At 43.6% G+C, this 25,807-nt stretch overlaps 1 protein-coding gene across 1 annotated transcript; it reads right to left on the bottom strand.

Moving 5' to 3' along the window:
- Nucleotides 1-1,118: 1,118 nt before the first annotated feature.
- On the bottom strand, nt 1,119-24,686 carry LOC110496874 (polypeptide N-acetylgalactosaminyltransferase 12). Its single transcript, XM_090209220.1, has 10 exons — nt 23,543-24,686; nt 22,755-22,924; nt 21,344-21,533; nt 20,868-21,053; nt 18,711-18,828; nt 18,007-18,183; nt 9,017-9,148; nt 8,050-8,163; nt 6,007-6,165; nt 1,119-3,280 (listed from the first exon to the last, which is right to left on the bottom strand). The coding sequence occupies exons 1-10, from the start codon at nt 23,896-23,898 to the stop codon at nt 3,140-3,142; spliced, it is 1,743 nt and encodes a 580-aa protein (XP_090065346.1). The 5' UTR covers nt 23,899-24,686; the 3' UTR covers nt 1,119-3,139.
- Nucleotides 24,687-25,807: the final 1,121 nt, after the last annotated feature.

Below are 25,807 nucleotides of genomic sequence, written 5' to 3'. Positions count from 1 at the left end.
TGATTTTCTGGATTTTTTTCCTTCTCATTTTGTCTGTCATAGTTGAAGTGTACCTATGATGAAAATTACAGGCCTCTCATCTTTTTAAGTGGGAGAACTTGCACAATTGGTGGCTGACTAAATACTTTTTTGCCCCACTGTACCATGTCAAATAACATACAATAAAACATGTTTTACAATGTAGGGACATGCCTGGAATACCAGATGCCGAAGCAAACCGTAAATAACGCTACTATAACTCAGGAAAAACACATCTCCTATTTATTCAACTCCCTGGCGCAAAAATATGTCTGCATCCCAAATGGTACTCTATATAGTGCACTACTTTGGACCCTGTTCAAAATCAATATGTTTACATATTGTGATTCACACGGTCTTGTTTAAAGAACTGTTGTCAATGTACTTAGAAAACATGTTATGAACTGTGGCCATGGATATGAAAAGGTATAAATCAAATCTCATATCCCTATTTCAATTGAAGTGATGTAGAGATCCTCAGTCCTCAAGCACGTAAACTCCTGTGTGTGTGTGTGTGTGTGTGTGTGAGTGTGTGTGTGTCCAACGTCCCCCTAAACGCAACAGCCATACCACTAGGCTAAGCGAACAGGGATCAATGCAGCACTCCATTCACCCACAATCTCCTTGCATAAGATATCGATCTTAAAGTACACTTAAGCTATATCTCAAATGACACCTAGCAGCCATACTCAACTGGTGTTTCCAGATCTGGACCCAGAACGGGGTCAATACGGACCGCAGGTCCTGACTAAATAAATAGCATTTCTTTTTTGGGAAATTAAACTTACTGCTGTTGAGAGTTATAATAGTAGAATGCACAAGGTAACATCTTGACATTTGGTTGTGTATGGACAGTTTTCCTTCCTCCACTGACAGACCTTAGAGAGCTATTTATAACCTGTCCGAAAAATGTCCAGTTAATTACCACAAGCGCATGTCAACTAGATACGAAAGTTAACCAGCTACCTACATAGTTATCGTGGCCAGATTACATACCCAGGGGCCACCATCCCAAGGGAACCCCGACTGATTTTGTTGAGCCACTCAGGTATCATATGAACACACATAAGACATGTCAAAATGTGTAGAGTTGCAGGAACTTAGTTTAAAAAACGGCAACTTTATTTTTTATATCTGGCAAAAAGAGGGGTATAAACAGTTTGAACAGCTCGGAGGTCACAACATTGGGGATTGTTACTACGACAAATGACAATATCCATCCGAACCATTGCCACAGAGGAAATGTATGTGACCGGACCTTCTCAAATAGTAGTCGAGTACCCCCGCACTATAGTATATAGGGATAAGGTAGGTATCATTTGAGATTTGTCCTTAATCTCTTTTAACAAAAATGTGGATTTGTTTTATAATTCCATGCGTATCTTTCCATATCTCTTTTTGCATCAGGTAAGGCACTTCTGGGTAAAATGGCCCAAATCATGGCCTTATGGGACATTTATTGTCAACAATTGTTTTCCCCATTTTGTTGTTGCAGTTGCAATACATAAAGTCAAGTGGCTCATTTAACTTAGTGCTGAATTAACAAATCCACGCTGACATCAACGATGATCAATAAGTAAGTAAATAAACATTGAGTAAATATATCATTTAAAATAAACAAGAATTGTAATATAATTAACACACAGAATATAGCTAAGTCTTCGTAGCTTCACTCTACTAGGAAAATAACATTCTCACTAGGAGTCAATTGCATTGACAAGATGTATGTTAGACCAAAAAACACTGAAAAACCACAAGCATTCCTTCTTTCAGAAATGTTTAAATTGCTTACCGTGAGTTATCCAAATTCATAATTGTGATTCATGAACACAACTAAAGACCGGAGTGGAATTTCTCCTACTACCAGTAATTGTGTGGCTAAAGACGTACTGTGTGTTGTCTTAAACCTATGAGCGGAGCAAATCGAAAATTAAAAAGCCCCTCCACGATTCTGTCATCGCAAATTGTTTGCTGTGCAATCAAAAATTTCACCACATATTTTGAGAGGGCTTGCAAATTTGACCAATAACCACACTAATTTCTGCATAAAAAAGTCTAATCATTGCAATATTACCGCATAAAACAGATCCATCACGGCATTACAAAAAGAGGACGCGCAAATTAACCAATCACAGCATAATATGGTTCAATCAAGCTACACGGCAACAAATGTTTCCCTCGTCAGCGCACTTTCGCGACAACTTGAACAAAATTGTTGCATACTGCCAAGCACGATTTTTTGGTCCGCAAATATCACAAAAAAAAAAATAACATCCTGGAGGGACTGGTTGAAGTAGTACGCACGTATTTTAAATAAAAAAAATACACGTAGAAAACAAAATACTTGCTCCAAAAATACCTGAACAATTAACCACTCATATCACTGAGCTGATAACATGCTCGATGGAGTGAAAAAGATCAGCACACAAGATGGAAGCTTTGGCTCCGTCTAGAGGTTGAGTCTGAGATTTCCAGCTATAACGTAATGCGCAAGTACATAAGAGTCTCTGTCATGATCACTGCAATGCCAAAAACATTCACTACCAGCTGCTAAGTGCTCCTGTGTTCCAGAGAAAGAGAGAGGTAAGAACGAAAGTGAGAATAAAAAGTAGGAGTGGCTTTCAGTCAGATGAACAGACAGGTAATTAAATTCCACACATAAAAATGTGTTAAATATCTGTCCATTCCAACATCCTTCGTCTCCCAGGTTTTCCCAAAAATATCGACAAAAAAAGATTTGAGAAGTAGATGTGGTATGAGTTAATATCAAGTGTGCGAAAACGTCAACGTTGTCCAGCAAGCACACGGTTGTGCATAGATACAGGAGGTGAGAACAGTTCGCCTGACCTGGGTCATATTCATTAGAGCACAACATTTAAAAAGAGTGTGCAACAGAAAACAAATGATGCCTATTGGACTACTTCAGATAGAACCTCCCCGTTTTGGACCATTTTCTTCTGTTTTCTATCTTGTGAATACGACCCAGGTCATCTCCACGGCATAAGGACGCTGGACCTGAGTATTGGTCTTTGGGGCCCTCCAGCTGTCACCCTCTATCCCAGGGTTAAGAGTTTGGTTGACCCTCTACTCCAGGGATAGGGATTTCGGCTGGCCCACTCCACTACGCCCCCCTCTCCTCAAAAAACCACTTCTGGTTGGCGTGGTCTGAGCAAGGCCGCAGGGCGGGGGCAGGGGTGCCGTTGTCAGTCTTGTCCACGGCCTGGACACACTTCTGCGTCATCACATGGAAGAAGGTGTCATCCTAGTAGTAGAAAGGAGTTATTAAAAACATGTTACCTTTATTTAAAACAGGTTATTGAAATATAATCTATTTTACAAGCCAGGCCAAATGGACCACTAGTATAGAGTAGAGAAGCACTGTCCTTAAGGGCTATTAACTAATGCTGGTCCCTATTAACTAATGCTGGTCTTAATCCTTCCCTTTAACCAACTAATATCTACCTAAACAACCAAGTCTGTGGACTCACTAGCCAATCAATAAAAAATATGATTTTAACAGCAGTAGGACTGGCTACAACCCTGGAGAAGTGAAGTTGTGAACCACTGGTGTGTAGACTACATCCAGGAACAAGAGACGACATACAGTCATTACAGAGGGGAGCAGTGCAGTGTGAAAAGAGTCAAAAACTGTTTGGAAACCAGGAGAGCAACTTTGATTTTAGAAGTGGGAGGGACATTTTTTTAATCCAATAAACACTCCAAACAGCCTACCCGACCGCTCAGAGGAGTCGGCATGGTCCTAAAGCACACAGTTACCTTGTTTTATATCACATTCCAATGATAAAACCGGGGAGGACAAAAATGCAAATGTGGGGGACTTTCACCCATCCCCAGTGAAAGTTGCACCCCTGCTGGAAACACTGAACACATACCTGTACTAAACTACCACAACAAGCATGGACTGTGCACCCAGTCAATAGGCTACCTCAATGCTTTATGATCCATTGTGGACAAAACACCATAAAAGCACTTATCACCTGAGATACATCAAGCCATCCAGAAGACATTATTTGATCATGTGACCCCTACTCCAGAGAGAGACTAGGACTTAACATCTACTATAGTGATACTGGGATGAGTCTGTATGTGAGGAGAGTTGGAGTCTGTGGAGACTAAGGACTTGAGAAAGAAAGAGCGAGAGTGCTGACAGAGGTACTGCTGAAAGAGTGTGAGAATGGGAGCTGAGAGAGTATGAAAATGGGAGAGCTGAGAGAGTGAAAATGGGAGAGCTGAGAGTGAAAATGGGATAGCTGAGAGAGAGAGAGATAGATAGATAAAGCCATCACGTACAGAGAGATTAACCTTGAGGAGAGTCCCCAAAGCAAGCTGGTCATAGGGCTCTGTTCACAAACAACCCCAGGACTGTTTGTGTTTGGAATGTTTACTGTTCATTTTAGATTGTTTTTCAGTTTTGTTTATTATCTATTTCACTTGCTTTGGCAATGTAACATATGTTTCCCATGCCAATAAAGCCCTTTGAATTGAAGTGATTTGATAGAGCGAGGTAGCGCTGAGAGAGAGAAAGAGATGAGCTGAGAGGGGAGAGGGCTTAATGTCAGTATTTGTCAAAGCTTCCCTTTGAACATGCTCTGAATGCATTGTGGCCGCTCCAACAAGAAAGTCAACAGAACAGAGAACACAAGAGTGCTTAGTGACAACCAACATTTAGCTACACCCGTACTGTACTCTACTGTATATACTGCCTTTAGAAGCCCTTGATTTTCCCCACATTTTGTTGTGTTACAAAGTGGGATAAAAACGGAATGTGTTGTCAATTTTTGTCAATAATCTACTCAAAATACTCTTTCGGTTACTGGCCAAATGCTCTAACCACTAGGCTACCTACCACCCCTAAAGTCAGATCACCATTGGGCTCATAATGAAATCCCTGAGAAGTTTCCTTCCTCTCCAGCAACTGAGTTTGGAAGGATGCCTGTATCTCTGTAGTGACTGGGTGTATTGACACACCATCCAAAGTGTAATTAATAACTGCACCATGCTCAAAGGAGGATTTAAGTGTGTTTTTTAATTTTTTTATTTACCCATCTACCAATAGTTGCCCTTCTTTGCGAACCATTGGAAAACCCTTCCTTGCCTTTGTGGCTGAATCTGTGCTTCAAATTCACAAATTCACTGAGTGACCTTACAGATATGTGTACAGTATGTGTGTACAGTATGTGTGGGGTACAGAGATGGGGTACTAATTTAAAAATCATGTTAAACAAAGTTATTGCACACAGAGCGAGTCCATGTAACTTAAGTACATTTTTACTCCTGAACTTAATGTATGCTTGCCATAACAAAACTGGTTGAATACTTAGACTCAAGACATTTCAGCTTTTCATTTTTAATTCATTTGTAAACATATAATCCACTTTGACATTGTGATATTTTGTGTACATTAGGGACACACAAAAAAAATCTACATTTAAATCCATTTTAAATTCAGGCTATAACACAACAAAATGTGGAAAAAGTACAGGGGTGTGAATACTTTCTGAAGGCACTGTATGTCCATGTGTTCATCTGGGTTTTCTACTCCCCTCTCCACCTTCTTCAGAGGAGGCTGGTGGACAGGGATCTAAGAGGGCTGGGTCTTTGTAATGGTTGAATGGAACGGTACCAAAACGTATGACATCCATGTGTTTGATACCCTTACACGGCAGGTAGCCTTAGTTTTGGGCCAGTAACCGAAAGGTTGCTAGTTCGAATCGTTGAGCTGACAGGGTAAAAATCTGTCGTTCTGCCCCTGAACAAGGCAGTTAACCCACTGTTCCCTGGTAAGCCGTCATTGTAAATAAGAATTTGTTCTTAACTGACTTGCCTAGTTAAAATAAAGGTTAAATAAATTAAAACATTTATTCCATTACAAAATTCCTGTCCACCTATATCTCTGCCAACCATCCACCACTGACCCTTTCCTCTGCTCCCTGTTTGCTGCCATGACACAGTCCCCATCCAGCTCACCTCTCTGAGGACAAACTTCTGGTCCTGTGGGACAGTCTGCCGGGGTTTCCTGCACAGGTGCACAGTCAGGTAGTTGGAGACGGCGTCCCCCACAGCACACCCTGCTGGCTCCCTGGTGTTATAGCGGATCTCCCTACTCTCATTGGAGTACTCAAAGAACTGCAACAGGAGAGACGAAGAGTGTGTGCGTGGTTCGTGTTGTTTTTGTTGTGCTCCATACAGCTAACCTCACACACAATGGTACCTGTTTTCTTCACTATCATTTTGGTCCAAATACACATAAATAATTTTGTACTTGTCAATGTGCATTATAACATGAAGCGCTGAGTCAAATACCACTTCCATTACCACATGCTGTCTGCCAGGCCCAGTTAAACATCAAATGACCATTATATTCCAGTTTCGCCTCTCCCATTTACTCATTGGTTTTCACGAGCATACTAACCCACGTGGGTGATTAAAAGATGAACGAGGAGAGATTAAATCAAAGAAAACTAACTAGGTTTCTCCTTTATCTGTGGACTAATGGTCAGAGTAGAGAACACCCGACTTTGTATGAATCAAGGTTCAATTCTACAAAGATCCACCAAAAGAAGAAGGTAAAATAACCTAAAGTTTTCCTTCCTTGACAAATTAGCTAGCAACAGCAAGCTAGCTAAAGGTCTGTGAATGCTGCATGTGTTTCAACCTGTCTCTAATATAGTTGGTTAGGCATTTTAATGTGCGTGCTATGAACACGTCTGCTGGGTATAGACAGAATCAGCACGCAGGTGCAGGGCCGGTTTGGTCAAGGTGTTAGGCTATTAGCCATGAAAGCACTGTTTAGCCATGACAGCTGAGGCGTAATTTGTTCTTAACCGACTTGCCTAGTTAAAAAAAAAAAGTTCAATGAAAATAAATGCTAAACAAAAATCTAAGCTAACAACACTAGACAACAATCACTGCAGTCCTGAAAACAATATAGGCTAGCACCCCGGTGTCTGAACCACTACTAAATGAAGAACATGGAGAGTAAAGATGGAGCCATAGCTACCTGGTTTTAAATGAAGGACATGGAGAGTAAAGATGGAGCCATTAGCTACCTGGTTTTAAATGAAGGACATGGAGAGTAAAGATGGAGCCATAGCTACCTGGTTTTAAATGAAGGACATGGAGAGTAAAGATGGAGCTATAGCTACCTGGTTTTAAATGAAGGACATGGAGAGTAAAGATGGAGCCATAGCTACCTGGTTTTAAATGAAGGACATAGAGAGTAAAGATGGAGCCATAGCTACCTGGTTTTAAATGAAGGACATGGAGAGTAAAGATGGAGCCATAGCTACCTGGTTTTAAATGAAGGACATGGAGACTAAAGATGGAGCCATAGCTACCTGGTTTTAAATGAAGGACATGGAGAGTAAAGATGGAGCTATAGCTACCTGGTTTTAAATGAAGGACATGGAGAGTAAAGATGGAGCCATAGCTACCTGGTTTTAAATGAAGGACATAGAGAGTAAAGATGAGGCCATAGCTACCTGGTTTTAAATGAAGGACATGGAGAGTAAAGATGGAGCCATAGCTACCTGGTTTTAAATGAAGGACATAGAGAGTAAAGATGAGGCCATAGCTACCTGGTTTTAAATGAAGGACATGGAGAGTAAAGATGGAGCCATAGCTACCTGGTTTTAAATGAAGGACATGGAGAGTAAAGATGGAGCTATAGCTACCTGGTTTTAAATGAAGGACATGGAGAGTAAAGATGGAGCCATAGCTACCTGGTTTTAAATGAAGGACATAGAGAGTAAAGATGAGGCCATAGCTACCTGGTTTTAAATGAAGGACATGGAGAGTAAAGATGGAGCCATTAGCTACCTGGTTTTGAATGAAGGACATAGAGAGTAAAGATGAGGCCATAGCTACCTGGTTTTAAATGAAGGACATGGAGAGTAAAGATGGAGCCATAGCTACCTGGTTTTAAATGAAGGACATAGAGAGTAAAGATGAGGCCATAGCTACCTGGTTTTAAATGAAGGACATAGAGAGTAAAGATGAGGCCATAGCTACCTGGTTTTGTCCCATGCCATGACAGGGGTAGAGGATGATCCGGTGGCCCACCAGGTTATGGTCGTCAGGAGGGTTGTAGTCAAAGCAGTAGCTGGACATGCCTCTGTTCTTCAGCTAAAGGGAAACAACATGCAGATGCTGCTGTTAAAGTACAGCTATGAGTGTGAGGAGTCAAGGGAAAGTTCAGTCAAGTTGTCTATGATAACCCACTTGAGTGCACTCTCTCTTTAATAAACACAGATTCATTCATGTGGTACATTTACTTAAGTAGTACTTTAAAGTATTTTTTACTTATGTCAGGTTTAATGGTATCTGTACTTTACCATTTATATTTTTGCCAACTTTTACTTCACTACATTCCTAAAGAAAATAATGTACTTTTTACTCCATAAATTTTTCCTGACACCTGACACCCAAAAGTAAATTATGACAGGAAAATGGTCCAATTCACACACTTATCAAGAGAACATCCCTGGTCATCCCTACTGCCTCTGATCTGGTGGAACTCACTAAACAGAGAACATCCCTGGTCATCCCTACTGCCTCTGATCTGGTGGAACTCACTAAACACAAACACTTAGTTCGTAAGTTATGTCTGAGTGTTGGAGTGTGCCCCTGGCTATCTGTTAACAAAAAAACAAAATAGCATAGGGATGTCTGGTTTGCTTAATATAAGGAAGTTAAAATGATTTATACTTTTACTTTTGAAACTTAATAATTAAGTTTATTTTAACAATTCCATTTACTTTTGATACTTAAGTATATTTAAAACCAAATACCTTTAGACAAGTAGTATTTTACTGGGTGACTTTCACTTGAATTACATTGTGCAAATGTGAGGTCGCCTGGGTTGAAAACAACAACACGAGTTTCTTATTGGACAGGTTCAGGTAGTTTCGGTCTGTCTCCTTCGGTTTGGTACCTAACTAATACAACGTTGGAGTCAAAATGGCAGCATTCTCCTCACCATTCCAAACATCCCAGGGCTGTCCTCAGGGACGTGGATATCAGGATAAATGTTCTCCAGGTACCACTTGAAGTCCTTACATCCCAGCTGGGTCCTGAGCCGCCTCCTGTCTGTCACATCCCCAAAGGCTTCCTAACAACAACAACAACAAAACAAGAGACTTTAAAATTATACAATTAGATTTATTTTGAGGCCATGCAGTCATGAGCTCAGAAGTAAATGTTCAACTGACTTCCTGTCTGTTTGAGTCTCTGGGTATTATTCTGTGAACTGACAAACATCACCATCTATGGTTTTTCAAAAAAGTTCCCATAAACACACAAATCACAAAACCACCACATACACTGACACTCAAAAACAGACTTTTGCATCACATTCCTCTTTTGTTGTACACAATCTCAACTCAAATGTAAACACTCCTCCCACACACACAAACACTTCCCACTAGCAGACCACCACTGCATCCTGGTCACTGTTAGCACAAATACACTCCAAGCCACAGTCTAGGGTTGCAAAATTCCCAAGGTTTTTCAGAAATCAAATTTGATTTGTCAAATGCTTCATAAACAACAGGTGTAGAGTAACAGTGAAATGCTTACGAGCCCTTCCCAACAATGCAAAGAAAAATAATAGAAAAGTCAAACAAGTCAGAACAAATAAACTGAGTAACGATAACTCGGCTATATACACAAGGTACCAGTACTGAGTCGATATATGTACAGTTGATGTCGGAAGTTTACATACACTTAGGTTGGAGTCATTAAAACTCGTTATTCAACCACTCCATACATTTCTTGTTAACAAACTATAGCTTTGGAAAGTCAGTAAGGACATCTACTTTATACGTGCTATATCGAACAGAACCTGAAAGACCGCTCAGCATGGAAGAAGGCACTGCTCCAAAACCACCATAAAAAATCCAGACTACGGTTTGCAACTGCACATGGGGACAAAGATCATGCTTTTTTGGAGAAATGTCCTCTGGTCTGATGAAACAAAAATAGAACCGTTTGGCCATAATGACCATCGTTATGTTTGGAGGAAAAAGGGGGAGGCTTGCAAGCCAAAGAACACCACAATTATGTGGATATATTGAAGCAACATCTCAAGACATCAGTCAGTTAAAGCTTGGTCACAAATGGGTCTTCCAAATGGACAATGACCCCAAGCATGCTTACAAAGTTGTGGCAAAATGGCTTAAGGACAATAAAGTCAAGGTATTGGAGTGGCCATCACAAAGCCCTGACCTCAATCCCATCGAAAATTTGTGGGCAGAACTGAAAAAGCGTGTGTGAGCAAGGAGGCCTACTAACCTGACTGTTACACCAGCTCTGTCAGGAGGAATGGGCCAAAATTCACCCAACTTATTGTGGGAAACTTGTGGAGGCTACCCAAAACATTTGACCCAAGTTAAACAATTTAAAGGGAATGTTACCAAATACTAATTGAGTGTATGTAAATTTCTGACCCACTGGGAATGTGATGAAAGAAACAAAAGCTGAAGTAAATCATTCTGACATTTCACATTCTTAAAATAGAGTGGTGATCCTAACTGACCTAAGACAGGGAATTCTTACTAGGATTAAATGTCAGGAATTGTGAAAAACTGAGTTTAAATGTATTTGGCTAAGATGTATGTAAACTTCCGACTTCAACTGTACTAATAACTAGGAATAAAGTGAAATAATAAACAGTAGCAGCACCGTTTGCAAGGAGTCCAAAAAAGTTTGTGCAAAAAGGGTCAATATAGATAGTCTGGGTAGCTATTTGATTAGCTAACTATTTAGCAGTCTTATGGCTCGGGGGTAGAAGTTGTTCAGGGTCTTGTTGGTTCTAGACTTGGTGCATCGGTACCACTTGCTGTGCGATAGCAGAGAGAACAGTGTACGACTTGGGTGGCTGGAAGATTTGACATTTTTTAGGGCCTACCTGCCTGGTATAGAGGATACATGGAGCTCGGCAGAGAGCTCTGCTCCAGTGATGTACTGGGCCGTACGGTCGGATGCCAAGCAGTTGCCATATCAAGTGGTGATGCAGAAAGTAAAAAAAATGCTCTCAATGGTGCAGATGTAGAACGTTTTGAGGATATGAGGCACATGCCAAATCTTTTCAGCCTCCAGAGGGGGAAGAGGCATTGTTGTGTCCTCTTCATGACTGTTGGTGTGTTTGGACCATGATAGATCTTTAGTGATGTGGACATTGAGGAATTTGAAGCCTTCGACCCACCCCACTAAAAATACAGCTGAAAACTCTTGGAAAACATGATGGCTTATCCTGAGGTATTCTAACTCAGGCAAGCAGAAGCAGGAAGCAACTTCCTGAAGAATAGAGAGGGGCAGAAGCAGGAAGCAACTTCCTGAAGAATAGAGAGGGGAAGAAGCAGGAAGCAACTTCCTGAAGAATAGAGAGGGGAGAAGCAGGAAGCAACTTCCTGAAGAATAGAGAGGGGAAGAAGCAGGAAGCAACTTCCTGAAGAATAGAGAGGGGAAGAAGCAGGAAGCAACTTCCTGAAGAATAGAGAGGGGAAGAAGCAGGAAGCAACTTCCTGAAGAATAGAGAGGGGAAGAAGCAGGACACTTCCTGAAGAATAGAGAGGGGAAGAAGCAGGAAACTTCCTGAAGAATAGGGAGGGGCAGAAGCAGGAAACTTCCTGGAGAATAGGGAGGGGCAGAAGCAGGACACTTCCTGAAGAATAGAGATCAGGAGGGGAAGAAGCAGGACACTTCCTGAAGAATAGAGAGGGGAAGAAGCAGTAAACTTCCTGAAGAATAGGGAGGGGCAGAAGCAGGAAACTTCCTGAAGAATAGGGAGGGGCAGAAGCAGGAAACTTCCTGAAGAATAGAGACCAGGAGGGGAAGAAGCAGGACACTTCCTGAAGAATAGAGATCAGGAGGGGAAGAAGCAGGACACTTCCTGAAGAATAGAGATCAGGAGGGGAAGAAGCAGGAAATGTGGAATCCATCGACCAGCACGTCTGGAAAACCTGGACATTTTGGGGTAACCCAATTAGCATTACAACATCAGCTATTCTTTATTTCTGTGTGGTGGTTTACTGTGTTTCTGAAACTCTGAATTCCAACTGGTCCAGAGGTATTGTTAGGTGTTAGTTATGGTCCACAGAGGAGTGTTGGAGACAGGAACATCTGTTTGGAGACAAGCCCCTGTTGGAGGAAGGTGAGCAACGCCACAGGATGAAAGATGGGAGCGGCATGCCTGAACATCTCTAATTGATTGCCCATCAATTTATTTAGACCCCAGAGAAAGATAATCAGTCAGGGGAGACAGGAGGGTGGGGGCAATAAGGGCCAGTAGGGGGCAGTCTTACAGAAATGATTAGGCTTACAAAAACTTTCCTAACCATCCCAGGTTTTCCAGACATCCCGAGTTAGAAGATTCCTGGAATCAGGAAGGAATTAGCAGGAAATCCGGGAACGCTCCAAGCGTTAGAAAACCTGGGGAAAGTTAGTGGAATTTTGCAATCCTTACTGTTAGAAAGTAGTAAGGTGCAGATGCAGGTTTCAACTTATGTGAATTAAAAGTTGAACAGGAAACAAGCCCCTGAGGAACATTAGTCCAACCATTAGAAAACAACATTGCTTGACAGGAGCTTTATCAATTTGAATCACTGGATTCTTGAGAGCGATTGTATCTCATAGTGTTCTACTGAAAAGGTCACACTGACACATTCCCCTTCACCTGAATGCCAGGCAGAGAGCTCACAGCTCTAAATTGAATATATCCTGAGAGGTTTGGAAACGGAAGAGAAAGACAAAGAGATTGCTGGTTTCTGACCCGACTGAGACGGGGGGGGGGGGGGGGTTCCATTGCGCCAGGCAAGCTAAATCAAGCCAGTTTAAGTATTTGAAATCATTTCAACTAGTATTTGAACCCAGGCCTGCTAGCAGCCTAGCACCTGGGATGGCGCAGAACGGAGCATCTCTGACTAACTGAAGGGTAGGTGGGTGATGCCCACAGTTGCTGCGTGGAGTTGTGCCTCTCGATGGTAATCTCACACCGGACGCAGTGTCACCTTGTGTCTCGTCCTCATGCATCCCAAGTGTCACTCAATCAGGGGAGCATTTACAGAGCAGGGGGCGGAGAGAAGTGTGTGTGTGTATGTGTGTCAGAGGTAAAAATTATATAATAGGAAGGGCTTTTCCCTTCTTTCAGTGTAAGATGGCTGCTCTTAACCAACTTAACCATAGAGGTATGAAACACAAGTGTTAATGGAAGTTGTGCTCCTCCAAGGCATGCTTTTATGTGAATTTGATCATTACTTTGAAAAGCTCTGCATGCAGACATATTACCACCATACACTACTGGTCCTGACCCACAATCCCAGCACCATACACTACTGGTCCTGACCCACAATCCCAGCACCATACACTACTGGTCCTGACCCACAATCCCAGCACCATACACTACTGGTCCTGACCCACAATCCCAGCACCATACACTACTGGTCCTGACCCACAATCCCAGCACCATACACTACTGGTCCTGACCCACAATCCCAGCACCATACACTACTGGTCCTGACCCACAATCACAACACCATACACTACTGGTCCTGACCCACAATCCCAGCACCATACACTACTGGTCCTGACCCACAATCCCAACACCATACACTACTGGTCCTGACCCACAATCCCAGCACCATACACTACTGGTCCTGACCCACAATCCCAACACCATACACTACTGGTCCTGACCCACAATCCCAACACCATACACTACTGGTCCTGACCCACAATCCCAGCACCATACACTACTGGTCCTGACCCACAATCCCAGCACCATACACTACTGGTCCTGACCCACAATCCCAGCACCATACACTACTGGTCCTGACCCACAATCACAACACCATACACTACTGGTCCTGACCCACAATCCCAACACCATACACTACTGGTCCTGACCCACAATCACAGCACCATACACTACTGGTCCTGACCCACAATCCCAGCACCATACACTACTGGTCCTGACCCACAATCACAACACCATACACTACTGGTCCTGACCCACAATCCCAACACCATACACTACTGGTCCTGACCCACAATCCCAGCACCATACACTACTGGTCCTGACCCACAATCACAGCACCATACACTACTGGTCCTGACCCACAATCACAACACCATACACTACTGGTCCTGACCCAAAATCCCAGCACCATACACTACTGGTCCTGACCCACAATCACAACACCATACACTACTGGTCCTGACCCACAATCACAACACCATACACTACTGGTCCTGACCCAAAATCCCAGCACCATACACTACTGGTCCTGACCCACAATCCCAGCACCATACACTACTGGTCCTGACCCACAATCACAACACCATACACTACTGGTCCTGACCCACAATCACAACACCATACACTACTGGTCCTGACCCACAATCCCAGCACCATACACTACTGGTCCTGACCCACAATCCCAGCACCATACACTACTGGTCCTGACCCACAATCCCAGCACCATACACTACTGGTCCTGACCCACAATCCCAGCACCATACACTACTGGTCCTGACCCACAATCCCAGCACCATACACTACTGGTCCTGACCCACAATCACAACACCATACACTACTGGTCCTGACCCACAATCCCAACACCATACACTACTGGTCCTGACCCACAATCACAGCACCATACACTACTGGTCCTGACCCACAATCCCAGCACCATACACTACTGGTCCTGACCCACAATCACAACACCATACACTACTGGTCCTGACCCACAATCCCAGCACCATACACTACTGGTCCTGACCCACAATCACAACACCATACACTACTGGTCCTGACCCACAATCACAACACCATACACTACTGGTCCTGACCCACAATCCCAGCACCATACACTACTGGTCCTGACCCACAATCCCAGCACCATACACTACTGGTCCTGACCCACAATCCCAGCACCATACACTACTGGTCCTGACCCACAATCCCAGCACCATACACTACTGGTCCTGACCCACAATCCCAGCACCATACACTACTGGTCCTGACCCACAATCACAACACCATACACTACTGGTCCTGACCCACAATCCCAACACCATACACTACTGGTCCTGACCCACAATCACAGCACCATACACTACTGGTCCTGACCCACAATCCCAGCACCATACACTACTGGTCCTGACCCACAATCACAACACCATACACTACTGGTCCTGACCCACAATCCCAACACCATACACTACTGGTCCTGACCCACAATCCCAGCACCATACACTACTGGTCCTGACCCACAATCACAGCACCATACACTACTGGTCCTGACCCACAATCACAACACCATACACTACTGGTCCTGACCCACAATCCCAGCACCATACACTACTGGTCCTGACCCACAATCACAACACCATACACTACTGGTCCTGACCCACAATCACAACACCATACACTACTGGTCCTGACCCAAAATCCCAGCACCATACACTACTGGTCCTGACCCACAATCCCAGCACCATACACTACTGGTCCTGACCCACAATCACAACACCATACACTACTGGTCCTGACCCACAATCACAACACCATACACTACTGGTCCTGACCCACAATCCCAGCACCATACACTACTGGTCCTGACCCACAATCCCAGCACCATACACTACTGGTCCTGACCCACAATCACAACACCATACACTACTGGTCCTGACCCAAAATCACAACATCATACACTACTGGTCCTGACCCACAATCCCAGCACCATACACTACTGGTCCTGACCCACAATCCCAACACCATACACTACTGGTCCTGACCCACAATCACAACACCATACACTACTGGTCCTGACCCACAATCACAGAACCATACACTACTGGTCCTGACCCACAATCACAGAACCATACACTACTGGTCCTGACCCACAATCACAGCACCATACACTACTGGTCCTGACCCACAATCACAGCCCCATACACTACTGGTCCTGACCCACAATCACAGCACCATACACTACTGGTCCTGACCCACATTCACAGCACCATACACGAATGGTCCTGACGCACAATCACAGCACCATACACTAATGGTCCTGACCCACAATCACAACACCATACACTACTGGTCCTGACCCATAATCACAGCACCATACACTACTGGTCCTGACCAACAATCCCAACACCATACACTACTGGTCCTGACCCACAATCACAACACCATACACTACTGGTCCTGACCCACAATCACAGAACCATACACTACTGGTCCTGACCCACAATCACAACACCATACACTACTGGTCCTGACCCACAATCACAGAACCATACACTACTGGTCCTGACCCACAATCCCAGCACCATACACTACTGGTCCTGACCCACAATCCCAGCACCATACACTACTGGTCCTGACCCACAATCACAACACCATACACTACTGGTCCTGACCCACAATCCCAACACCATACACTACTGGTCCTGACCCACAATCACAGCACCATACACTACTGGTCCTGACCCACAATCCCAGCACCATACACTACTGGTCCTGACCCACAATCACAACACCATACACTACTGGTCCTGACCCACAATCCCAACACCATACACTACTGGTCCTGACCCACAATCCCAGCACCATACACTACTGGTCCTGACCCACAATCACAGCACCATACACTACTGGTCCTGACCCACAATCACAACACCATACACTACTGGTCCTGACCCACAATCCCAGCACCATACACTACTGGTCCTGACCCACAATCACAACACCATACACTACTGGTCCTGACCCACAATCACAACACCATACACTACTGGTCCTGACCCAAAATCCCAGCACCATACACTACTGGTCCTGACCCACAATCCCAGCACCATACACTACTGGTCCTGACCCACAATCACAACACCATACACTACTGGTCCTGACCCACAATCCCAACACCATACACTACTGGTCCTGACCCACAATCCCAGCACCATACACTACTGGTCCTGACCCACAATCCCAGCACCATACACTACTGGTCCTGACCCACAATCACAACACCATACACTACTGGTCCTGACCCACAATCCCAGCACCATACACTACTGGTCCTGACCCACAATCCCAGCACCATACACTACTGGTCCTGACCCACAATCCCAGCACCATACACTACTGGTCCTGACCCACAATCCCAGCACCATACACTACTGGTCCTGACCCAAAATCACAACACCATACACTACTGGTCCTGACCCACAATCCCAACACCATACACTACTGGTCCTGACCCAAAATCACAACATCATACACTACTGGTCCTGACCCACAATCCCAGCACCATACACTACTGGTCCTGACCCACAATCCCAACACCATACACTACTGGTCCTGACCCACAATCACAACACCATACACTACTGGTCCTGACCCACAATCACAGAACCATACACTACTGGTCCTGACCCACAATCACAGAACCATACACTACTGGTCCTGACCCACAATCACAGCACCATACACTACTGGTCCTGACCCACAATCACAGCCCCATACACTACTGGTCCTGACCCACAATCACAGCACCATACACTACTGGTCCTGACCCACATTCACAGCACCATACACGAATGGTCCTGACGCACAATCACAGCACCATACACTAATGGTCCTGACCCACAATCACAACACCATACACTACTGGTCCTGACCCATAATCACAGCACCATACACTACTGGTCCTGACCAACAATCACAGCTCCATAAACTACTGGTCCTGACCCACAATCCCAGCACCATACACTACTGGTCCTGACCCACAATCACAACACCATACACTACTGGTCCTGACCCACAATCACAGCACCATACACTACTGGTCCTGACCCACAATCACAACACCATACACTACTGGTCCTGACCCACAATCACAGCACCATGCACTTTCAAACTCTGCAGCCACACATTTTGCTAGTCCCTGTTCAGGGCTGGCCTACCAGGCGAGCGTGGGGGTTACGGTGGTAGTACAACTCCTTGTAGTCGTCCATCCAGACCTCGGCAGCACGCACGCTGTTGGCCAGGGCCTTGCTCCGTGAATAGGGGGCCTTCTTGGGGAAGACGTGGCCCACGTGGGAGCAGGGGTGGATCTCCAGGCTGCCCCCGCACTGCCAGATCTAAATAACAACAACAGCAACACGAGGACATGATTAGCTACACACCATGATTCAATCAGGCAGCACAATGGACAGCTTTGTGTGTCTTTCTAAAAGGGAAGGAAGTTCTGTTGTTGTATGGCGGTTTGGTTCTTTTCCACAGGAAGTAACTGAAGGAAAACATGACCTCTGTGCTGGTTTAAATTCTTCAAACGTTGCAACTTTATTGACTGTGGAACCTTAATTGACAGAGGTAACTTTTGGTTCAAAGTTCTTGAATGTCATTTTGATTAGGGAACAGAAAGGCAGATTTTGTTTATCCAAAATTGCATAGTGGTGACCTAGTTATATAATGAAAGTGTAAAGATTGCAGCCTTGTGTGAATCCCCACATATTTCACAACAGTATGGTGACCATCGGTTACTGGATTCCAGTGGGTTTTTTAACTTATCACAGAAACGTCAGGAAAAAGGCATGGATTAATTGCACAGAGTACAGCAAGCCCAAACCTATCACTCTCGCTCGTTCTCTCTCTCACCCACACTCACCCTGAATGAGAACTCTAGGTTCTCTCCTCCCCACACCTCCATGCCTGTGTCATACGTGCCCAGGTAATGGAAATAGTTCTTACTGACAGCAAACAGCCCTCCAGCCATCGTAGGAGACCTGAGACCAAAACACACACAGCTTGCAGAGCAGATCTTCAAAACTTGTTCCATTATTATGATAAATTATATAGCCTATGGTATGTATAACAATTGTTGATCTCTACATAATATGCATATCAAATTGTTAAATGTATATCTTGACAGTTAACTGAGGATTAGACTATTTTCCTTTCCGATACACAGAAGATGTTACGGCACCACAGACCTGATGTCATCAATGGCAGAGTGCCTGTTTCTAATGTAGGGTACCACAGACCTGATGACATCAATGGCAGAGTGCCTGTTTCTAATGTACGGTACCACAGACCTGATGTCATCAATGGCAGAGTGCCTGTTTCTAATGTAGGGTACCACAGACCTGATGTCATCAATGGCAGAGTGCCTGTTTCTAATGTAGGGTACCACAGACCTGATGTCATCAATGGCAGAGTGCCTGTTTCTAATGTAGGGTACCACAGACCTGATGTCATCAATGGCAGAGTGCCTGTTTCTAATGTAGGGTACCACAGACCTGATGACATCAATGGCAGAGTGCCTGTTTCTAATGTAGGGTACCACAGCCCTGATGTCATCAATGGCAGAGTGCCTGTTTCTAATGTACGGTACCACAGACCTGATGTCATCAATGGCAGAGTGCCTGTTTCTAATGTAGGGTACCACAGACCTGATGACATCAATGGCAGAGTGCCTGTTTCTAATGTAGGGTACCACAGCCCTGATGTCATCAATGGCAGAGTGCCTGTTTCTAATGTACGGTACCACAGATCTGATGTAATCAATGGCAGAGTGCCTGTTTCTAATGTAGGGTACCACAGCCCTGATGTCATCAATGGCAGAGTGCCTGTTTCTAATGTACGGTACCACAGACCTGATGTCATCAATGGCAGAGTGCCTGTTTCTAATGTAGGGTACCACAGCCCTGATGTCATCAATGGCAGAGTGCCTGTTTCTAATGTACGGTACCACAGACCTGATGTCATCAATGGCAGAGTGCCTGTTTCTAATGTAGGGTACCACAGCCCTGATGTCATCAATGGCAGAGTGCCTGTTTCTAATGTACGGTACCACAGACCTGATGTCATCAATGGCAGAGTGCCTGTTTCTAATGTACGGTACCACAGACCTGATGTCATCAATGGCAGAGTGCCTGTTTCTAATGTAGGGTACCACAGACCTGATGTCATCAATGGCAGAGTGCCTGTTTCTAATGTAGGCACAGCCCTGATGTCATCAATGGCAGAGTGCCTGTTTCTAATGTAGGGTACCACAGACCTGATGTCATCAATGGCAGAGTGCCTGTTTCTAATGTAGGGTACCACAGCCCTGATGTCATCAATGGCAGAGTGCCTGTTTCTAATGTACGGTACCACAGACCTGATGTCATCAATGGCAGAGTGCCTGTTTCTAATGTAGGGTACCACAGCCCTGATGACATCAATGGCAGAGTGCCTGTTTCTAATGTAGGGTACCACAGACCTGATGTCATCAATGGCAGAGTGCCTGTTTCTAATGTAGGGTACCACAGACCTGATGCCATCAATGGCAGAGTGCCTGTTTCTAATGTGGGGTACCACAGACCTGATGTCATCAATGGCAGAGTGCCTGTTTCTAATGTAGGGTACCACAGCCCTGATGTCATCAATGGCAGAGTGCCTGTTTCTAATGTAGGGTACCACAGACCTGATGTCATCAATGGCAGAGTGCCTGTTTCTAATGTAGGGTACCACAGACCTGATGTCATCAATGGCAGAGTGCCTGTTTCTAATGTACGGTACCACAGACCTGATGTCATCAATGGCAGAGTGCCTGTTTCTAATGTACGGTACCACAGACCTGATGACATCAATGGCAGAGTGCCTGTTTCTAATGTAGGGTACCACAGACCTGATGTCATCAATGGCAGAGTGCCTGTTTCTAATGTACGGTACCACAGACCTGATGACATCAATGGCAGAGTGCCTGTTTCTAATGTAGGGTACCACAGACCTGATGTCATCAATGGCAGAGTGCCTGTTTCTAATGTAGGGTACCACAGACCTGATGACATCAATGGCAGAGCGCCTGCGTTTCTGCTCATACTCTGGCACCGAGTGCCAGGTGAAGACCAACCGCCAATCAAACCCTCCGATCTGGGGTTCCCCGGGGTTGCCTAGATACTGGAAGGTGTTCCAGTCGATGACATCAATGACGGGACACACCACAGCGGACGGCTCCTCCTTTATCCTGGGGCAGAGGAGATGAGAGCAGAAGGAAGCATGGGGCAGGGGGTTGCAGTATAACAGGGTGACGACAGAGAGAAACAGGCCTTTGGAGGCTTGGGATTAGTGTGAAACGGGGTGGGTATAAGGGAAATAATTCACATAGCTACACATATCCAAATCTAGCCAGCAGCACAATACATTCAACTGCAAAGTAGAAGGAATGGAGAGAGGCACTACTGTACATGTGGAAACTAAGGTCCCACGACTAGACTGAAGAACAGTCCTGACCTGGCCCAATACGGGGTTTCTCACCTGTCGAGCAGGGGCTCCAGCCAGCCCTTGTGACATTCACAGTGGCAGTCGAGAAAGGTCAGCACATCGCCCGTGGCGATGGAGGCCCCCAAGAGCCTGGCCCGCACCAGGCCCTCCCTCTTCCTGGCCCGGATCAGATGCACCTTCTTCAAGTTGGAGATGTAGTTTTCTAAGGGCTCCTTCAAATGAGCTGACAGGGAACCAAAAGGGCTGTTTATGTATCATGACAAGAGTGTACATCTCCTCAACTGGGATGTGTGTAACATGCAGGTACAGTATGTGTAATGTTACAACAGGGTGGTGCTGCTAACAGATGTGCCTGCGCTTTGTGGTTTAATTGATAATGACAAGCAAGTAAGAAAGGCTTTTCTTCACTGTTTTCTTCCAAATGTACTGATTTAGCACCATCTAGTGGCGATGGAAGGAACCACTCAATGTCAAATGGGGAAGTGATGCCCTTTGAGGTTCAGTAAATATTGGTGCTCTTTTAATCCTTAAGAGAAAACACACACAAACGTATAATAATTGTGAACCCACACTGGCACTTGACTCTTTTTCCCCTTACTACCTCTAACCTTGCTGATAGATACTTTGAGGAAAAATGTACTTACTATGACTGATGTGTGGTTGTCCCACCTAGCTATCTTAATACGAATGTAAGTCACTCTGGATAAGAGCATCTGCTAAATGCCTAAAATGTAAACTACTTGTCAGAAATCTGATTAAATATTCGGAGTGACTCCCATGGCCAATACTACGTCATTAGCTGAAAGTGACAAACTGTGGCCTATGAGTAAGGCTGCGTGATAACCAACTGGTATTCAAATATATTTAAAGTTCACTTAAAAACATTCATTTTAGTATTTTGTTCATTAGTCCGTTGTTAACACAATCCCCCTAAAATTGTGCATGTCAGCAGTCAAGTTTTCAAGGTAGAACACTTTCAGTACAGAGCAGAAACTTTGATGATGATGAGTTCGCATTATATCTCTTCAACCTTAACATATTGAATGTCATATTCATCAGATATTGGCTCACAATGGCTTTGGCAGACATAGTGATGTCACTCTAGCCAAGCATGTCTGTAAATCTGGGCCCATACAAACAGGGTCTCGGGGTAAGAGTTTAGCCTTTTAGATCACAATTAATACAAATTGCATTGACAGGAGGCACCTGGTCCTAGATCAGCACATACAGGCAAAGGGTGGATACTTTGAAGAATCGCAAATATAAATATATTTTGATTTGTTTAACTCTTTCTTTGGTTACTACATGATTCCATGTGTTACTTCATAGTTTTGATGTCTTCACTATTATTATACAATGTAGAAAATAGTAAAAATAAAGAAAAACCCTTGAATGAGTAGGTGTGTCCAAACTTTTGACTGGTACTGTATATACATGATTGTACCTCTGTCACTATAGTCGTCCACCAGCACCACCTCTCGTAGCAGTCTGTCGGGTGAGGTCTCCAGGACACTATGGACAGTGCGTAGCAGCGTGGACCAGGCCTCGTTGTAGAAGGCGATCACCACTGAAGTGGATGGCAATGACCTATAGTCATACTTCTGGTCCTTACAACTGGAGAAGTAAAGAGAAAGAGTTCACTTGTTATAGATTTGTAGCAAGCCTGACCCCAGACATCCCCTTTCCATCATGCTTCTCATTGTTTACTCACTGTCATTGGCATGACAAGGAGTGTAATTATAGCACAAACAGATCTGTCACCCCAGCTAATAGACCTGGGCCAGTATTCAAAAAAATTCTAAGAGTAGGAGTGCTGATCTGATCTAGGAAGAAAGAAAATCTGTTTGTTTTTGGTCAATGTTGTTGGTTACTCTGGTGCTTGGATGTCTGACTGAGATGCAGGACTTTATTCATTCTTTGCACATGGCTTAACAGGCACCGAGTCATTTAATACCTAATTCCTGGCCCTTTAGTAAACTCAAAATAAACAGTTTAACGAGCTTTGTCAGTGATCTGACTTTATTCAACTTTGCAAAATCAAGCATTGCCTTGCCTGTCATTTAGGCATTTAGAAATATTTAACGAGGTTTTCCACAATGGGTTGATGGCGAGGGGCTAACCTACTTCATATTCAGTCAGTCATATTTTAGAAAAGCTCTATAAAATACTCTTATCACAAGGAAATGTTGGGAAAATATCATAAACACCACACTCAAACTCACGCCAACTTACAGAGGATTCCATCGTTCGGGTAGACTGCGGTGGAGAGATACCAGATCACTCACATAGGTATTAATCTGGTGTTTATTTATACTTTCTTCCTCTTTTTTCTTCTCCTCTCCAACGAGGTTCAATTTGACAGCTCTGCCCATTTCTCCCAAGGCATTTAAATCCAACTGCGGTTTGTCATAAACAGGCTTTTTAAGCATTTCATTTGCAATATCTTGCTCAGTGGGAACCTCTCTTCGACTTGTTCCAGCTATGTCACCGGGATTATTATGCCTGTTTAAAATAAAATATCCCACTATAGACGCCCCAAAAAGGCAAACTATCAACTTCCACCGATTCCTTCTCCGGGAAAGTGCCATCGTGTCTCCCTTCCTCCTTCACGAGATACGTTCATACCCCGTGGGCTACAACAGCATCATGGTGCATTACCAAACCAGATCCACCAAATTCACCATGAACTGGCTTCTGATAATAACTTTACGCAATGTAAAAGTTCCCCTATTTTGCTTGAATCAACTTTTTATTTCAAAATGTTTAACAGGGTTGACCAAATTTAACTAGCCAAGTCAAATGTCAACGGTCTTTTTCTGTCATCCAGCGATTGGCTTCCTTGGTCAAAGTTTATTGAAATAGTAATTCTCCATAAACGTGATGTTAAAAATGGATTTACCCGATTAGAGTAGCTATCTTGATGGATTATCAATAACACCCAATTAAAAAAGAAAAAAAATCAAGGTCAAATGAAAGTGTCCAGCGCTTCATTCTGTCGCAGTAGCACTAAATCCTAATCCATGTTCGGCACCCTACTTATCTTCGCGCCACGGACACAATGTAGCCTACATGAACTATGTCACATTGTAGCTCTTTACCTGCAACCTACTCACACACTTCAACGGTTTCCGCACAAAATCATACACGTCGATACATTTAAGAAGTTTATCAGAAGTTTATCAGTCACTAATCTTTCTCCAGTGTCACGAGTTGTTGTACCAACAAACGACGCTGTGCAAACAATGTCTTCTGCGTTCCAGGAAACTGAAACGAAAAAAGAGTTACAGTTTAACAATGTTACAGCTGCTTCGTTTCGATGTCCTATTCATAATTATGCAAATGCATGAAGCATTAAATTGACTGCTTCCGGGTTGGCAACAAGTAGTAAAAAAAAAAAAAGTACATTATCACGTGACTGTAGTTTACTGTAGTTTTCATGCACTGATATTCCGTGTTCTTGTATGAACAGAGCTTGTGTTATTAAATATATGATTTGACATTTAACATTTACGGGTGCTACAAAGTCATCTTCATTGTGGACAAATATTCTTACATTATTTCTCTTAGCACTGTTAAATGTCACTTAGCCCTATATATATTTTTAAATAATCTAGTTTGAAGCAAACATCTTGAAGCAAATTAAAATTATCAATAATTGAGGTAACTGTTCAGAGTGAGAAGGTAATTTGTGTGCCATACTATTTGATTGAATACTCTTATTGTCAAAACAACAAAGATAAAAGGTACCATGGTACACTGACCTGTCTGTCTTACTATCTCTGGAGGAAAACATATATTAGCCTGGATGAGGAAGTTTTCATAAAAAATAAACAATTAACACTCATTTTGTAGGCCAACAGGTAAATGTCTTATTTATCTTAACCTATTAAACATAAAACAATATGTAAAAGAGAGATACTTTAAATGCAAATTCAATGGTCCATACACTCTCCTCAGACAGTAGTGCATGTAGTGGCATTAGTGTCAAGAAGCCAACTAATATAGTACTATATCAACCTCCAGTTAATTGGCTTCATTTCCACGGTGGTTATGACGCAATATCTCAAGGTGCTGTCCAGAGTAATGCACATGCATGCACAGCATTTCACAAGTGTCATTTACATCATTTCTGGCCAGAAAAATCTATTTAGGCTTACACTTCACTGAGCCTGAAGATTATTCTACCATTTCACACAAAGCCATGGAGTAATTTGTTTGGATAAGTAGTAAACACCGGAGGCTCTGGTCATGTAATGTCCTACAGAATGTTGGACATCCTGATTGTTTTATTGCTCATGGTAAGGTTTAAAAAGCAGTTAGGGGGGTACTAAGTTAACATATGGAATTGTTTTAAGATGGTCATACCATGGATCATTTCTCTATTTGATTTAGTATTTTAGGACCCCTTTAGGTATTAAAAAAAATGACATATACTTTTTTGTTGTTCAAATATTGAATTTGGTCTTCACTACTATAGAAACTAATTGTATAACACAT

The sequence above is a fragment of the Oncorhynchus mykiss genome, chromosome 18 (assembly GCF_057628025.1).
Source record: "Oncorhynchus mykiss isolate SJ-2025 chromosome 18, ASM5762802v1, whole genome shotgun sequence".
In the NCBI taxonomy this organism is placed as follows: Eukaryota; Metazoa; Chordata; class Actinopteri; order Salmoniformes; family Salmonidae; genus Oncorhynchus; species Oncorhynchus mykiss.
Note: the sequence above shows the minus strand (reverse complement) of the source record. Positions and strands in the feature narration are given on the sequence as shown.

Excerpts from the sequence above, each read along its gene's own strand:
- LOC110496874 (XM_090209220.1), bottom strand. The coding sequence starts at position 23,898 with ATGGCACTTTCCCGGAGAAGGAATCGGTGGAAGTTGATAGTTTGCCTT. Across the intron at positions 18,184-18,710 it reads ACCTAGAGTTCTCATTCAGG|ATCTGGCAGTGCGGGGGCAG; the intron begins GTGAGTGTGGGT and ends GTTGTTATTTAG. Across the intron at positions 8,164-9,016 it reads GCCCTGGGATGTTTGGAATG|CTGAAGAACAGAGGCATGTC; the intron begins GTGAGGAGAATG and ends GTTTCCCTTTAG.